This window comes from Podarcis melisellensis, assembly GCF_964234715.1.
Source record: "Podarcis melisellensis genome assembly, chromosome: 8".
Taxonomy (NCBI): Eukaryota; Metazoa; Chordata; class Lepidosauria; order Squamata; family Lacertidae; genus Podarcis; species Podarcis melisellensis.
Genome location: NC_138540.1, coordinates 43,445,107 through 43,462,535, shown reverse-complemented (window position 1 = coordinate 43,462,535; position 17,429 = coordinate 43,445,107). Strand labels below are relative to the sequence as shown.

General features: G+C 50.8%; 1 protein-coding gene across 5 annotated transcripts; it reads right to left on the bottom strand.

Annotated features, from left to right (window-relative positions):
• Positions 1–723: 723 nt before the first annotated feature.
• HAS3 (hyaluronan synthase 3) lies at positions 724–16,106 on the bottom strand. 5 transcript variants are annotated; one of them, XM_081922653.1, is made up of 4 exons: positions 15,261–16,106; positions 6,067–6,687; positions 3,572–3,673; positions 724–3,230 (listed from the first exon to the last, which is right to left on the bottom strand). In XM_081922653.1, exons 2-4 carry the CDS (start codon positions 6,685–6,687, stop codon positions 2,307–2,309), a joined length of 1,647 nt encoding a protein of 548 aa, XP_081778779.1. In that variant the 5' UTR covers positions 15,261–16,106; the 3' UTR covers positions 724–2,306. The 5 variants fall into 5 exon arrangements, with proteins under 5 accessions (XP_081778779.1, XP_081778780.1, XP_081778777.1 ...); XM_081922654.1 differs by lacking the exon at positions 15,261–16,106 and adding an exon at positions 14,766–15,254; XM_081922651.1 differs by lacking the exon at positions 15,261–16,106 and adding an exon at positions 13,632–14,715.
• Between the last annotated feature and the right edge of the window lie 1,323 nt (positions 16,107–17,429).

The window sequence follows — 17,429 nt, the reverse complement described above, 5'->3', positions numbered from 1 at the left end:
ATCAGAAAGTTTCTTCACTCTGCTCCTTGTCGACCAATTGGATTCACAGTGCCTGTGGGGACCGGGAGGTTGTGTGGCCAATGTCAGCCAGTCTCCAGCATACAGGGCCTTCTAGTGCTTCTCTTGAGAAGCAAGAAAGAGCCAACTTTGGAATACTGCTGCTCTAAGCAAATTCAGCAGCAACCTGTTTTAATTTTTTGCAAGCAAACAATTTTTTGTAAATCAAGGTCCACACAAATATGTCTAAACATAAATGTGCCTGCCTTATTTGGCATCTGTTTTATAACTCTGTTGAATTTAGAACCCCTTTTTTCAAGAAGCAGAGTGGAGGCCAAAGGAACAATACAAGTAAACTACTAAAGAAGCATTCCTACTCAAAACACCTCTGACGTGCTTTGCAAATATTGCTTATACATTTTCAGAACCTTTTGTAAAAATAACGAACTGTAGAAACTTGGTTTGTTTTCTTTTAGCCATAAAAAGGAGGGAATCTGAGATTTTTCAGACCTCCACATTCTGCACGAATGGAATTGCAGAAAATCTGTGCCTTTGCCTATGCTGGATTTACTACAACAAGTGCCTAAGCATTTTGTTCCCATGCTGACCTGCTAGCTTAGGAACAGGCAAGGAACAACTGGTGAGCACTTCCATCTCAGCAATGTGAGTTTGGCATAAAAGCTGCCCAGAGCTTGTTGCCAGCTGAAGCTGGGAGCCCCGCTTGCCAGAGACTGGAAGGAGTTTTAAGGGCTGGGCAGAGATGCAGATTGTGAATCAAGAAATGGCTTTTAGACTGGGTGGCAGTGGCCTCCCAAAAGCAGCACCACTGTCCTCAGTTTCTCCCCCTTCTCTGAGTTGGAAGTGTTATGTAGCCATGTTGGCAAAGCACCGGGGGGAGGGGGAGGAAGTCTGTAAGAGAAGCACCAGAAAGTTAGGAGGCCCAGGCTAAGCAGAGGCCAAGAGAGAGAGGCTGGTCCAAAGGAAGATCTCCAGACAGGCAGCTCTGTTCACAGCATTAAAGTATTTTAACACCCCTACCCAAGCATAACAAAATATGGTCTAGAACACTGGTCTTCAACTGGTGGGTCATGACCTGCTCTAAGATTGGTCGGGCACTACTCCCATGCAAATATTGTGGAAGGTTAAGCAACAGATCTCTACATGCATGCTTTGGTTAAAAGTGGAACCTGGGACTGAAAAGGTCCAAAAAGGTTGAAGATACCTGGTCTACAGCAGCCTTCCCCAAGCAGATGTTGTTGGACTCCCAGCTCATACCAGCTCCAGCCAGCAATGTCAGAGATGACAGGAGTTGGAGTTCAATAACTGGCCAGGGAACTGGGAGTCCCTACAGCATCTGTAGGGCCACTTGCATGATCCGTAGTCTTGGACTAAAGAGGGAGGTAGCAATAGGTGGTCCACCCTCTAAAACTCCAGAAGGAGCTGAAGACATTTGACCAATCCAGTTTGCAACCTGTTTTATCGAATTCACAGAGGCTGTGGCTCATGCTGTATTGGGCCAATCAGGGAGCTTTCAAGTATTTTGTGTTTGTTTAGAAATGGACAGCCTAGTCATGTGATGTATTCTTTGGGCAACAGCATGTTCCCGCTATGGCCCAAACATGGTTTTTTCTACTGCCAGCCTTTCCTTCTCAGTAAATTTCCCTCCAGTCCTGCAGCTGCAGTGATTACAGGCAGAAGGGAGCCCCTCTTGGAAGGAGCACATGTTCTGCCCTGTCACCCCACCTCCTGTGGGGCCTCTGCCTAGAAAGCAACCCCTTGACGTCAGTGGCTCAAGTCCCACTTGCTTCTCCCATGAACAGAGAATAACTCTCACAAACTCCTTAAAGCTCTTCCAAGGGAAGATCAAAAACCTATTGATGGTCTCTTCGCTGGGCACAGAAGGGCCCCTTCTTTAATAGATCTCTACGAGGAGATTATTATTGCTCCCTGTAAAAACTGCACCCCCATCGTCCCTGCCACATTGGTGCTATTCTGGGGAGAGGCAGTGTCATTTGCATAGAACGATAGGGACACCTGGTGGTGGAAACTTTTCCCAGGAGCTGTTGAGCTTTCTGCAGGGGCAGGATCCGGAAGCCCACCGAGCAGGATCCGTTCTGTGAGGCTCCGGCTTCCTTCCCCAGTGATGCACTCCTGAATCTGCCAATTTGCTTCCGGGATGGACATTTCGAAACTGGATCAGGTCCTGAGCAGGGTGGGGGCCCAGCCCTCCTGAAGCCCCACAACTATGTGGGGAAACGCTGCCAGTCCTTTGCCATTATTGCACTCCCCGCCCCCCCCCCTCATCCTCATCACACCTCCGCAAACGCCAAGCTGTACTCCTCCTGGGGCTTGCTGCAGCGCCGGGCCACGATTGCCAGGTAAAGGGCGAGCAGCGCCACCCAGTAGCAGGCATAGAGGATGGCTCCTGAGATGAGGAAGACCAGTTCCGTGTCTGTGAAGAGGTCCTGGTAGTAGGCAGTGTAGGCCAGCCCACCCAGCAGCACTGCCACCCAGACGGAGACTGGGATGAGGCCGATGAAATTGACCACGATGGTCTTGCGGCCGGAGGTGCCCCAGCCGGACTTGGTGATGGTGGCAATGGCGAACATCTTGGCCGGCAGGAGGCTGGACATGTACAGCAGGGAGTAGAGGGACATGAAGATCATCTCAACGTTGCCGCGCAGGAAGCAGGCGTAGGTGGCCTTGATGACGCCCACCAGCTGCACCGTCAGAAGGAAGAGGAGGATGTTCCAGACGCGCCCGCGGTAGAAGAGCTGGATGACGGTGGCGATGAGGAAGAAGGGGAAGAAGCCCGTCACCACCGACTCGTAGGTCATCCACAGGTGATGCTTGTGGAACCAGAGGGCATTGTAGAGCCACTCCCGGAAGTAGGACTTGCTCCAGCGCGTCTGCTGGTTGAGCCAGCGGAGGTACCTGGTGGGCGTCTCAGTCAGGCACTTGGAGCGGGCCGTGTACTTAGTCCGGTAGCCCAGGCTCAAGACCCGGTTGGTGAGGTGGCGGTCATCCCCGAAGCTGCACTTGCTGCCCAGGAATGTCTGGTTGTACCAGTCCTCCAGGAACTGCTGCAGCAGGGCGTTGCGGTACATGCCCAAGGGGCCGCTGATGCACTGGACACAGCCAAAGTAGGACTGGCAGGCCCGCTCCACGTTGAAGGCCATCCAGTAGCGCACGCTGCTCAGGAAGGAGATCCACGAGTCGTACTTGTTCAGGATCTGGGGGAAAGAGGCAACACTGCATCATGGGCCCTCCACAACCCTCCCTCCAATGGACAGGTTGGCTCCTGTACCAGTTTTCTTTACCTACAGATGCGTATCAAGCTGACCTGTGGCTGATCCCAATTATTGAGGGACAGAAGGCCTCCTCTTCCAGCTGTTTTGAACTACAAATTCCATGCACCCCATCCAGTAAGCTGCAGGACACTGAGCCTGATGGGAGTTGTAGTTCAAAACAGCTGGAAGAGGACCAACTCTGGGAAGGCTGCCCGAAGGAGCCATCCCCGTGAGCATTATCTGAGCCAGACACTCTGCACGGCCATGTGCTCTCAGGTCCACACCTGGACATCCCCGCCAACTCCACCGACGCGAGGATCCTCCTCCATGATGCGCAGCATCTCCACTGTGCAGGCTGGATCGAGGACTGTGTCAGAGTCACACACCTGCCAGGGAAAGAAAGACACTCTGTCAGGACACCCTTGTCTGTCCCTTCCCTTAAGGAATGTTCACACAAATGGCAGCTTCTTTTTGACAAATATTACACTGTTTGTATGGGGAGAGAAAGCGTACATATGGACGTTTCCTTCAAGTGGAATGCACGCCCCCCCCACCTCCTTCAGAACAATTGTGCATGTTGCCCTGGGGGACCCTGCTCCACACTTTCCCAGGGAGTAAAGGGCTCTTTTGCATGCAGGGTGGAGAACTGCAACTTTCCTGAAGCTCCAATGAGAGGAGGGCCAGGGGAGGAGAATGAGGAATGCACTCAGATCTCTGTGCCTGTGCATATTGAGTGTGTGTATGTGTATATACACACACACACTTGTACATACATACACATAGTACCTGAGAAGACAATTAACAAGTTTAGCTAATGATAATAATAAGTGTAAGTGTAAGTGAATGATAGAGAAGTGACACAAACTCTCCTGGACACTTCTTCATGTGAACACAGACCGAACGTGGCAGGGAGGTGGATGTCACACCAGGTACAGACGAGAGAGGGAGCCGGTCTCCATTGCCAAACAGGCATTGTAAGGTCCCCAAGCAGGTGAAGGCAGAAGAATCACAGGGCATCTGCACCCAAGAGAATGTACGGTGAAGGGCTTTAGCTTAGTAACAGAGCACCTGCTTTGCATGCAGAAGGTTCAATCCCCAAGGGCATCTTCTGGTCCCCTACCTGAAACCCTGGACATGTATGATAATAGTGAACGAGATGGACCAGGGGTCTTGACTGTATAAGGTAGCGTCCTATATTGAGGGGGCAGCTGATACCTGTTCAGCAGCCATGCAGGCCAGAGAAGGGGGATCAGGCCCAGCTGAAGAATCCTGCATTTTTGGAGGGCAGGGAAGCAGAAAACAGAAGCAAATCCCAAAATGAGGGATACAGTATGGGCATACCCTGCATCTGCCCCCTCTCTTATGCAAGGAGCCCAGAGCTGGTCTATTCAGACAGCAGAATGAAATGGAAGAATGGACTGCAACACTTTTCACCTCCAGGTCCTGTTTTGAATGCCTCCATAAGTTAAAACCTCCTGTCAATGGAAAAGCAGAGCACCTAGCAAAGGGCTGAGGTACCACCTCTCTCCTTTGCCTGCCAGTTTTCTGCTTGCAAGGAGGTCTCCCAGAAGGTGCTGAAGGCACATTAGGTCATCATATTGCTGAAGTGATGCAGGTCTGGGGCTGGTGAGCACTTGGATGAGAGATTGCTTGGGAACCATGCTTGGGTTCCATTATGAAAGAAAGGGGTGTGTATATAGGGAGTATATCAATATATATCTACCCTCAGTTACATTCTGCCATCCCTTTCTGCTACACCTGCTGCTCAGAACTACAGTGCATGAGTGGAAGGGAGCAGAGGAGAAGCCTCTGAGCTTACACCAGGGTGAAAGAAGAACTGTTTTCCTGCTGTCAGATTGGAGACTGAGTTATGAGCTCAGGAGGAACATTGGAAGCTGCCTGGATCCATCTAGCTCAGTGTTGCCTGCACTGATCAGCAGCAGCTTTCCATGGTTTCAGACGGGTCTCTTCCAGCCCTACCTGGAGAAACTGGGGATTGAACCTGGTTTGCAACTCGATTGTGGTCTTTCCTTAAAAAATAAATCAAGATTCCAGTCCTCAAGATTCTATACAAAGGGCTTAAGGAACTGGGGAAGCTGCCTTATACCAAATCAGACCATTTGTCCACCCAGCTCAGTATTGTCCACAGTAGCTTTCCATCCTTCCCAAGCTGGAAATGTCACTGGGGAGTGAACCCAGGACCTTCGGCATGCAAAACAGGTGCTCTACCACTCAGGATCATAGAAAGCTGTCTTATACTGAGTCAAACTATTGGTCCATCTTGCTCAATATTGTCTCTACACTGACTGGCAGCGGCTCTCCAGGATTTCAGGCAGGGGTCTCTCTCCCACCCTCCCTGGAGATGCCAGGGATTGAACTTGGAACCTTGTGCATTCAAGGCAGATGCTCTACCACTGAGCTAAGGAGAAGCAACCAGCTGCTCCAAAGAGGGGCTGATTACATGTTCAGGCCCCAGAGTGTGAAGAAGCAGCTCATTGTAGCCCTGCTTCCCTCTTAAGCTCACAGCACCAATGTATCAGGGTGCAGGGAGACAGAGAGTTGCCAGTTAGGGCTGTGTTTACTATGGGGGCCAAGGAGCCCAGACCCAAGTATCTCTCCAAATCATTTTGCATGTAGCTAATACTCCCCCCCCCCCTTTTCTGCTTTCTGACAAGTGCCTGGGTTGTGGGATGAGCATGAATGGGAAAACACAGAGAAGGAAGAGCAACAACAGGCTAGCAAGGGCAAGGAGCAGGGCTCTGCCCCCCCCAACACTCACCTGCACGTAGTCGACAGAGTCTCCAAGGGCACAAAAGGCCGTGTACATCACCTCGCGCTTCCCTCCCCACTTCTGCATGATGCAGGTATAGGTATTGTGCCGGACGAGGCTCTGGATGTGGCGCATGGCCCTGCGGCGGCCAGCCTCCGACTCGCCCTTCCCCCGGGCGTGGAAGTTGCTCTTCCACACGTAGCAGCCTGTCCGGTCGGAGCCCATCACCTCGTTGAAGATGTCCAGCATGTAAACATCGTCCTCCCCGTTGCCGTCCACCACCATGACGACCTTGAGGTTGGGGAAGGAGATGCGCTGGATGGAGCGCAGGCATTTGCGCAGGTAGTCGGGGTCCTCCTGGTAGGCGGCGATGCAGAGGGCCACCGAGGAGCGCAGCTTCAGGGGCCGGCCCTCCAGGCGCATCTGCCGGTGCTCCAGGAAGGCAAAGAGGCTCTGGATGAAGAGGTGGAGGCCCAGGATGGCACCATAGAGCCCAAAGGAGAGGTAGTGCTTCTCGGTGTGGATGAACTGGTAGCCCGTGACGTAGGCAGCAAGGATGCCCCCCAGCACCACCACGGCAAAGAGGCTGGTCCCAAAAACACGCAGGGCTGTGGAGAGCCTCACTGGCATCTGGAGAGGAGGCAGAGAAGTCTGGTTAGACTGTGGCCACAGCAACAGACGCAAGAGCCCTCCCTGACTCCTTAGCGGCAGTGGCGGTGTACCTTCAGAGGGTGTTGGACTCCAAATCCCATCAGCCCCCATCAGCATGAGCAGTGGTGACCGGAGTTGAAGCATAACAACTTCTGGAGGGGTGCCCCTGCTTTTCAGATCTTATTGCATTACAACTCAGAGCAAGAATAGAGAAAGGCAAGGTGTCCTATACAGAGTGGGGCAATTATTGACCCATCTAGTTCAGCACTGTCAACCCTGACTGGCAGTGGCTCTCCAGGGTTTGAGGCTAGGGGCACTCCCAGGTCCACATGGGGATGAACTGGGGACCTCCTGCATGCAAAGCAGGTGCTCTACCACAATGCTGCAGCATTTCTGCATTAGAACTATGGCCGAGAGTCGGAGGGCACCTGGCGGGTTGTGTTTTTACCCAGCCTTTAATCTGGCAGGATCCCAGGGCAGTTTACAATTAGTGCACTAAAAACAGCAATAAAAATAACTGTGGAACAATACTTCAAACAAAAGATGCAAATAGGCAATCAAACAAAACTAGCACTGTAGGAAACAGACAGTTCTGCTTTCAGCTACTCTGGCTCAGGCATTTTCAGTTGCCCCCACCCCCCAGGACTGGATGAAAAGCTGTTGCAGTTGATGGCAGTGGTAGCAGAGCCACATGTTAATACATCTGCCTGGCAAGTACTACACGCGCCCCCCTCTGATACTCTGGATGCAGCAGGAAGTCTGTGGCTCGCTAGGTCTTCTTTGACTCCAATTCTCATCATCCCTGAGGCCGGGCCACGCTGGGCTGTTGGGAGTTGTAGTCCAGGAACATTTGGAGGGCGCCAGGAGCGCGGGGCTGCAGAAGAGCGCCGCTGGGCCAGGCTTTAGCTGCGCCTTCTTGCCGCGGAACCTCACCAGCAATCGACTCCGAGAACCTCGTGTCCGCAACTGCAAAGCGCGCCTAATCCTGCCCGGCTAGTCAGCGGCCCTGCACTTCCACAGCCTGACCTGCTGTGCGCGCAGGAGAGCAAGGAGGCAAATGCACCCGGGGCGCCTTTGGTGTCCCGGTGGACTCGCAGCCCCATAAGTTGGGGGGGGGGCGTACAGGGCGCAACCCCACAGCACCCTCTTTCCCCCATGCCGCCAAGTCCCCGCGGAAGCCCCCTTATTCTTCCTCACCATGCATGCCCGGTCTTGGGGAAAGAGAGAGAAATGGTTCATTTGCATCGCCCAGTCTCCGTAGGAGCGGAAACCAGGCTGGCGGGAGCGGGCAGACCCGGCACAGAGATGGGCTCTTCGCAGCGGGCGGGCGGGATTTGGGGGGGCGCCTCTACGGACAAAGGCAGAGAGGGCGGTGGTGGTGGCCCCGAACCGAGCCTCGCAGGACGCAAGCCCTGTGGGAGAGGCTGAGGCTCCCCGGAGCCCAGCTCAGCCCGAAGCGGGAAAGCAGATGAGAAAGCCTTGTCCCTGTCCAGGGCCAGCCTGAAAGGCTGAGACCTTGGTCCAGAGAACAGTGTCCTCCTCCCCTCCCCAGGTTTGGCTTTGGAGCGAAAGCGAGCCCACCGCGGAGCATGTGCAGAGCGCTTCTCCCCTCCACCAGCCCGAACCAGCACATGCGGCTCCTGCGCCTCCGGGAATCGGGTGTGGCACGGGTCCAAGGGCTGGACGGCCATCGCCCTCCCGCACCCCTGCCAGGGACCTCGGACTCACCGTGCCGCGGCTTCCCCCCGGCCGCTCCCGCCTGCTCAGCTTGGCGCGGCGCTTTTGATGAGGAGGGAGGCGCCCAGCCCAACCCCATCCTCGACGGGGCGGGGAGGAGCGCGCAAGGGGCAGAACCAGGCCTGCCCCCCTCCCGAGGTGCCACCCACGCGCCGCCGCCCCGCTCGAGCCCCGACGGAGCCCACGCCTGCCCCACTCAGAGGCTGCACAAGCGGAGTCAGGTCGGGACTGAAAGAAAGGTCGCAAAAGGAAAGGCAGAGTGGGGCTGGGGGCTGGGTAGCCTTCCATGCGAAGCCCCCAACTCTGGTCATGTCACGTCCAATGCCAAGGGTCGGTTGGGAGCCGGCTGGCGGAAGGGGGGGACCGGCTCAAGACGGGGTGTGTGAATGTGAGAGAGTGAATTGAAACACTCGTGAATACATCCCCCAAAAGTCACCTCCAACCGCGCAGGCTGGAAGTTGCTAGCCATACATCTGGAGAGATACCTCCTTGAAGGGCACACTAATGCAGGAGTTACTCCCCACCCCTAGCTCGCATGGTGCTTGTGCCCAGCATGTGAAGGTTCATTGCAGCCTAAAGACCAAAGCGGGGTGGGATCCTGTCCCTTTCCTCGTAGGACACTGCCAATCCACCCTCTTTCTCAGCATTCAACAGCCCTGTGCCCTCCAGGAGCTTTGAACTACAACTCCCATCAGTCCCAGCCAGTACCTGGCTGAGTCTGATGGGAGTTACAGTCCAAAACATCTGGAGGGCAGCAGCCTGGCGAAGGCAACAGTGAGGAGGATTGAAAGGTTCCTCCACATGCAGACTGATGGAGGCTCAGGTTCTTGCACACACACTTATTTTCCATGCAGGGACCTGAATAAAAGATGAGATTTCCACTGAGGCAACTCAGCTGCCCTTGCTGGTGGCCCCTGGCATCAGAGAAGTAGCACAGCAAGTCTGAGGACCAGGGAGAGGGGGGAAAGCCTCAAAACCAGAATCATGGGGTACCCTAAAGATTTATTCCGGCAATAGCCTTCCTGGTCTGAAATACACTGCATCGGATTAGGTCCCAATAATTAGAAGCATCCTTTGTACATTGGATGAAACAGTTCACAAGAGCTCCTGCCATCCTAAATCTGTTAGCCTTTAAGGTGCCATAAAAGTCTCTTGTCAGTTTTGTTGCTCTCCCGAAGGAGCTGCAACAAAGAACTCCCATCACAGCGTACCCAGTCTTTTTTCTGCCAGTCAGTATTAGGGACTGCAACGTTTCGTTGATTAATCAATTAAAAAAGCTTTTAATTCACTATGAAGCTGCCCTCAATAAATCAGGAAGCAGATTTATTTCAATATATATAATTTCCAGTGCAAAGATTTGTAACAAGTGCAAGTGGCTAAGCACAATATTATAAGGTACATTCTCCCTTCTTCCTAACAGATGAAATGAATTTTCCTAGAGAAGATCTGCTGTGAAACATGTACATCCATTGTCTAAAAACAAAGTAAGCCATTTGCTTCAAAATTATTGTTTTTTTACTTATGCAAATTTAACCAACTAAATCCAAACAAGAAATCAACAAACAGTCCTAACCATTATACAAATGAGAATCACCTTTTTATCTGCTCTTTTTTCAATGTCTCTGGCTGAGCAGAGTCAGAACATCTAAAAATATTAAGAAGAAGACTTAAGAACTCCCTCACCTTTATCACAAATATATTTTTCTACAGCCTCTTGACAAAGGATAGAGTTAGCAAAGATGTCATGAAAAACACCAACCTAGCTTAGGCTGTGTACACACTTCCATTTGGTGTGCATCCAATGCACTCCCACCCTGCTGGTGTGGGAAGTGGTATATACACCAAGTTAGCCACAATCCATATCTATCCTGTTGTTTCTTAGGAAATACTGCATTCTGATGCATTTCCCCCCAAACCACCTTCGATCCACATTGAGGAAAAATAACAGCCTGGCTGCATTTCAAGTTGGTGATGTATACACAGCCTTAGATGGCTTTAAAAGTGGGGAGATTAAGGGTACTGGGAGTAGCTAAAGGGAAGGATAAAGAGGGTGATGCTGTCAGTGGCTGCTAGCCAGGATGCTGGTATGCTACCTGCAGTATCAGAGGCAGTAGTTGAGGAATGTGTGCTAAGAGGTCCCCATATCCTACTCGTGAGCTTCCCACTGAAGCATCTGTTTGGCCACTGTGGAAAATGAGATGCTCAGATAGATGGGTGTTCTTAAGCATTTTTAGTTTTGGGTGATATCTATGATCATTTTGTTCTTGTGTGAATTACAGTGAAGTCACTTATAGTAGAGAGAGAGAGTACTGGGTATGGCCTGCCAAACTTGATTGTGCACACAATCCTCAATGAGGATAATAACTTTATCAAGAGTCTTTGTAGGCAAGAGCACAGATGAGAACTAAGGAATCACACACAAGTCTGTTTCTTAAGAGAATCTTGTTGTCACTTGCCTGTCACCTCAACGCACACGCACACACACAAATCTCACACCTCCTTGCCTTCAGATGCATGTGAAATATAATACCCTTCCTTTTTGTTAAGTTAAACTTAGCAAAAAGGGTTGGGTGTTTGCAGAGATTTCCAAGGAAATTACAATAATTAGAACATCAGTAACACTACAGTGGAAGGATTCTGTAGAAAAGAGAATTCCAAAATCCAATCAAGCAATGAAGTACTTTATTAGAATTCTGGATTTTTCCTAACAGCAAATAACCCTTTTACCCCAGGAAAGGCTAATCTGTTCCCCCGCTCCCAATATTGTTAGATTCCAATTCCAAACAGCCCCAGAAAACATGGCTAATAATCAGGGATGATGGGAGTCCAGTAACATCTGGAAGTCACAGAATAGCCACTTTGCCTAGTTTAGCTGCTGCATTAACTAACGCAGAATGGACTCCCCATTCTGTGTCCAAGTTAAAGAGTTGGCTTAAGTGCTCCCTTCATTAGCAATACCGTTGAGCGATCTTACAATCTTCTTCCCCTTGAGTTATTGTTCATGATACCCAAACATTCCCTTCATAGCCAATTGTTACTATTCAGATCATTCCTCTGCTGCTAATTTTAGCAACTTAATTTAGCCTTGTAAACAGCCACTATGCTGGCCACTGGTGGCAAGTGAATTACCTCCAGGCAAGGAATCTTTTGCAAACTGGATTTTCTCTCCCTCTTTCAGGTCAGGCTATCACATGTATATTTGGGAAGTCGATCTGCTGAACATACTTAATGGACCAGCACAGCCTTTGCTAGCCTGGAGTCCTTCTGATGCTTTGAACTACAACTTCCCATTGGCCTCAGCCAGCACACCTGAATGATGCTGAGGTTGATGGAGTTGTAGTCCAAAACATATAAAGGGCCCAGGTTGGCGAGGGCTGCTTTAACTGATAATGTAAGCGAAATGAGTACAACTGGCTACAAAATCACCTGCATTTAGAAACTGATTGGCAACTGTGGTAGACAGTGGAGGTAAAATAATCAGTTCTGCATCATGGGATCCAACCCACCTCAGGTGGGCGCAGTGCTCAAATTAGAGGGGGTCTGTAGTGGCCATGACTCCCTTACCTTGAGTGATGTCTCACCCAGCTAGCCTCTTTAGAAGACTCTTCAGAGAGGCAAGGGTGCAGGGAAGATTTGGTAAAAATTATGGGGAAGCAGGAGAGCGAGATTATGGATTTCATTCAGCTCTCCTCTCATCTTTCCCCAAATAACTGAAATACTGTGTGGGTGGGTAGCATTCACTTTGATCCTGACAGGTGCACCTCAGTCCTGCATCCATTATTTTCTGACAACAAACAAAAAGGTTTATTTGGTCCTGAACTGAAGAGGGAAGGAAAGTCATAGAGATGCACTATTTTGCCAGGGCCTCTTCAAAAACATGTAAAAACTGAGAGAGATGAAAGTGTGTGTGTTTGTTCCTAGAAGAAATTTGCCCAGAGAATTCTGTAGTCAGCAAATGGCCGGTGGCCCAGGTACCTTTGTAATTTCCTTGAACTAAAAAATCCAGTTGTCAAGATAAACTGGCATGCAAGACTTTAGGACAGAGCTTTTTAGGTTGTTCACTTTTTAGACATGCTTTATTTCGTGACACAGTAATTCACTTTTAATAGCAAACTGGAGGTTAAACTAACCCCTTTCCCAGCCCCAGGAGGAGCGCGGAGAGTGTTTGCATGACACACCTACACACTGCAGCTGACACACTAACATGTTGCAACACACAGTTTGGAAAGCTCTGCTTTAGGATTTCTTCATATACTATACCACAAGCCTATCAATTGCAGAACTTAAGAGTTGACCTGCCTGCTTAGTACCCTCACGGCTTCCCCGCATCCACACACACATCCACATGCCAGAGATTAGCTCAACATTAATGACCCTGTTATTCTTACCAAAACTACTGCAAAACAACTAACAGCCCTTACTTGGTGCATATTCAAGGAACTACCATGACTTATGAGTCCATTAATCCCTTTCTTAAATCATGGAGCTGGAAAAATAACAAAAGACCACCTAACTGCATCAGATAACCCCCCTCCATTCATCTTCATATTCACATATATGCACACACTGCAGAATCTGGACTCTGCAACTCTGATCACTAGAGGGACATACACAAGTCAGGGAGATGCTGGCAAATTCCAGGGGGCTCAAATCAAGGCACACACTTCATGGGAAAGTACAGACCTGATCCCCCACTTCCAAAGTCACTAGGCAACCTGAGCTTGGGATCACAGGTTCCTAGCCCTGCATACGGAGATCCCTGAAGCCATAGGCAGGAGCAAAATCCTAGCCACCATGTCATTAATAAGAGCATGAATGGATCACAACTCTACACCACCCAACATGCTGTACCTGCCTTGACTGTCCCTAATGCTTCAGAAACGTAGGTCTATGAGGGGACCTCTGAATCTTACACAAGGGAAAAGATTCCACCGCAACTAACCCCAGTTCACTGGTTCACTCTATGATAGGCCCAACTGAAGCACCAGAACAGAAAATTTTGGATACCTTGAGCAATTTTCTCCACCTCTGCTTTGACCTCAGTCTGGCTTTTGGTCCCTCAACAGGCCCAGGAAGGTTTTTCAACTCTGGTGGTTTATGGTCTCCTAACCCCTTCCTAAAATCACCCCCCCCCACAAGTCCAGGCACGCACAAAAAAGAAAGTAAAATAGGTTTTAAAAACTCACAGTTAGGAAATGGCTGGCCTGGCTTCTAAAGCTCTTGGTGTAAAATGCCAGAGAGGTGGAAGCTCCCCAGTCTGGTCCTGCCCCAGAAAGCCTGTCTCTGGGAGGGGAACATGAGGCAAGGGGTGGGCACTGCCAGGGGCTGAGGAACATCAGATGGGAGGGGGCAAACTGCAGGGCTTTCAGGAGAGAGGCCAGAGCTGAGCCTTGCCTCGCTCTCTTTAGACCCCACAGCTGTGCCCACAAGCAAAAGCAAACACAGGGCAAGTCCCATGACTTCCCCCAAAAGAATCCTGGGAGTGATTTTTTAGTTTCGCAAGGGTGCTTCTCAAGAGGCCTCCAAATCTCTTTGCAGCACGAAACGCTTTTGGACCTTCAGCTTCCTTGGGCGAGGCTGGTTGGAAAAGTAGGCCTGTCTTTCATTTCCTTTCCCTTGCCAAGCCTCACAAGCATCCCTTTCAATACCTTCCACCGTCCAAAGCAAGTGTTATTTTAAAATAGGGGGCCTTTGAGAGGCTGACAGTTTGAGGAGCTACTTTTCCTCCGGGGCCTTCCTGATCCCCCCTCTCCCCAGTGCTCATCTAGGCCTTTCCTTCGCCCTCCACACAGTCTCAGTGAACTTGTCTAAACAGCGAGCCATTTAGGTTCAAAAGCAACAAAAGTTTGAAAAGGCCTTCTGATCCCAAAAGTTACAAATAATGCCCATAAGCCTTCTTTAGGCCTTCTGGTTTACTGTGGAGCCGCAACACGCAACTAGGTTGCTCAGAAGCACCCAGTTGATGCTATCCCACCCGAACAGACACAACTGTTCCAGAGGCACCCTGCAACCCACTAGCCAGTCAGTTAGTGAAATGATTTACGTGTTGTTAAAAACAGCGCAAGAGGCTTACAATTGTTATGCTGCTTTCCCTTACAGCCACCCCATAAGATCACTGTGATGCCCATTTTACAGATGAACAAGCAAGTCCCACCAGACGACAGTTTGCCCAAGGCCACGCAATGAGCCCATCGAAGAGCCAGGCATCCAGATCCATTTCTTCCCTGCCTGCTCCCACTGCCTCCCACTTGTCATTCAGAGACAGTCTCGAAAAGAGGACCACACTTTATGCAAAAGGATTAACACAAGCTCACTTGCACCTTTTCAAGAACTGAAGGCAGTGCCTGGGGCTGAGTTTCAGTGTGTGCCACCCTGGATCCAGCGGAGGCACTCAGAGAGCACCCTAAGGGTCAAGCGCACAATGGCCAGGAGCGATACTGCGAAAGGGGTCCCTTTGGGGGACACCCTCAGCAGAAACGACACTTATAAGAGGGTCCCTTTCGGCATGCCGCAGCTGCAAGACACACCCCCTTGGCCCCCTCCCACGAGTTGCCGGGGTCCAGTATCTAAAGGACAATGAGGGAGCAGAGAAAGGACTGCTGTGAGCTTAAGGTTTCCTCTCCTCTTTGCTAGACCAGCTGCAGCAGGAATTGCCCCATGGCAAACCACAGGTGCCTGGCTGAGGCTGGAGCAGGGACAAGAGTGCCTGTTGGGGACCACAGGCAAGATGCACACCCTCCGCCCAGGACCGTATCAGCAGGTGCTGCCTTTCAAACCCACTCCATTGTGGAACCGCCAGCATTGCAACATCTTACCTTTCGATGCAAAGGCAGCTCCCAGGCACGGCTTCTCGCTCAGGGTTCTGTGCCTCTTCGGGAGAAGGGGGGAAAAAACCCTGCTTTTCCAAGGTAGAGAAGCAGCTTCCCACCCCCTCCTGCACAGGAATCGCCTTGTTTGCAGAGGCGGAATTGCAGCCAAGAAGAAAAGAGACTTTTCATTCAATAACCTTTGGCTGGAGCAAGCGTGGAGGGGCGGAGGAGCCAGAGCCCAGGCAAAATCATCCCAGGGCAGGAAGGTACCAAAAAAGAAAGGGGAAAAACCCCAAACAGTCAACCTTCTACCTAGGCAAGGCTGAACCCTTTAAGGGACTCCGGGGACTGCAGCCCCCTGCCCTGGGACAGAGAAGGGCACAGAAACCGCCTACCCCAGGGAGTGGAACCTGCAGCAACCCGGCACTCCCCCTGCAAGGACAATGACAGTTTCTGAGCTGCTGCTTCCCCCCCCCAACCCCCCTTTCCTCCAACGCACAGACTGTATAGCTATTCCTGGAGTCTATAAAAACCATCTCTCTAAACACCCCCTGGCTGCAGAAATAGCTTCACCAGGGTTGCTATTCTCAGGGACGGCTTTCCTTGCGTGATCCAGGAACTTGGGAAGAACAATTGTCTTCAGTTCGCTTTCCCCCACCCCCCCTTTCTCTCCTTTTTTGTGTGTGTTAGCCATCAGCTGCTGGTTCTTCTCCCTGGAACTCATTATTCTGCAGTGTGCTGGTTCCTTGCAGGCTGCGGAAGAGTCACATAACAACTGCCAGCAGAAGTGCTGGTGGCACAACCTGAGCTCCCAGCATATCCATGACGCCCCAATAGAAAGCAGCCTCTTTACCTGAAGCTGTGGTAGCCTCTTGGCAGCAAAACAGACAGATTTCACCCCTCTGCGCCTGCTCCCCCAACCCAGCACTGTGGGTCTTTGGAGCACCCCTTCCTTCCTGATGGACACCTGCTAGATGTTAGCACACACTCCGTTCACAGACTGCTTGAGGGGTCACCTGGGGACAAGCAGACACCCTCCAGCAGGACTTGCAGAGGAGAAAAAGGAAGGGGCTGAGAGCAGGGGCTCAGGGATTGGGCCGCTCCTTACAGGGAAATTGATGCTGGTTCTTCGGAAGCCAGGAGTGGGGAGATGAAGGCAGGGCAGCACTATAATGGGCATTGGTACCATTATGCCCCAAAGAAGCAACCCTTCACCTGGTTTCTTCTCTATAAACCTGGAGCAGGAAACCTGTGCACCTCCTTGCTGGACTGCAATGCCCAACAGCCCGAGCCAGCATGGTCAATGGCAAGCGATGTTGAGGGGCCAGGGACGGTGTGGACTGATGCTCCTCACTCAGTCCTGTCCTAAACTCTCACACACTGTTCAGGGCCAAGGAAAACACAACAGAACCACTGCAGAATCAGCTTCAGTCGGTGAATCCAACACAGAATCATAGAATTGTAGCGTTGGAAATGATCCCAAAGGTCATCTATGCAGAAATAGTTTGAGGGAAGGGATTATGAACATCCTGATACTGGCCTCAAAGTGTTATTTTATCCCTCTTTCCCAGGCCATACTCTCTCCATTTCAAGTGGCCCATGCCAGGTATTCCTCATGCCCTTTAGCTTGGCCCTTTAATCCTCATTCCTAACAAGAGTGGAACTTAAGTACATTCAACTTTATTTGCCTGTGTTATTTCATTCCTTCCTCTTTTCTCCATTGCATGCCCCAGACTGCAAGCTTTTTGCCTATGTGTGTGTGAGCTGAAGATATGAAGTATTTGGCATTCCAGATGTTGTTGGGACTATAACATCCATCATCGCTGGCCATGCTGGCTGGGGACAATGTGACTTCAGGAACATCTGGGGAGGGGGGCACAGGTTAGCAATCCCTGGTGGAAGGCTCCATGCCCACAGATTATACACTATTCATGCAGCTGCTAGTACTCCCGATGAGTGTTAGGATTAGTCAAGAGTGAAGAAGCATTTCAATGCATCAGCAAAGTTTCCAACACACAACAGGGTATTTCAATGAAAGTAATTTGTATGAAGTAGGTGTGAGCGTTTCCAGGTTGTCAAGAATGCAATTGCAGCAGTCAACATTGTTGCATAAGATGACTAGAAGAAGTGTTTCCCTTTAATGCTCTGTGGCACCTTTTTTACTCTAGTTCTCAA

Coding starts and splice junctions, on each gene's coding strand:
- HAS3 (XM_081922651.1), bottom strand. CDS start 13,781: ATGTTCCTCAGCCCCTGGCAGTGCCCACCCCTTGCCTCATGTTCCCCT. Junction 6,688..13,631: donor AGGCCAGCCATTTCCTAACT/GTGAGTTTTTAA, acceptor CCTCCTCTCCAG/ATGCCAGTGAGGCTCTCCAC. Junction 3,674..6,066: donor ACTCTGTCGACTACGTGCAG/GTGAGTGTTGGG, acceptor TTTCCCTGGCAG/GTGTGTGACTCTGACACAGT.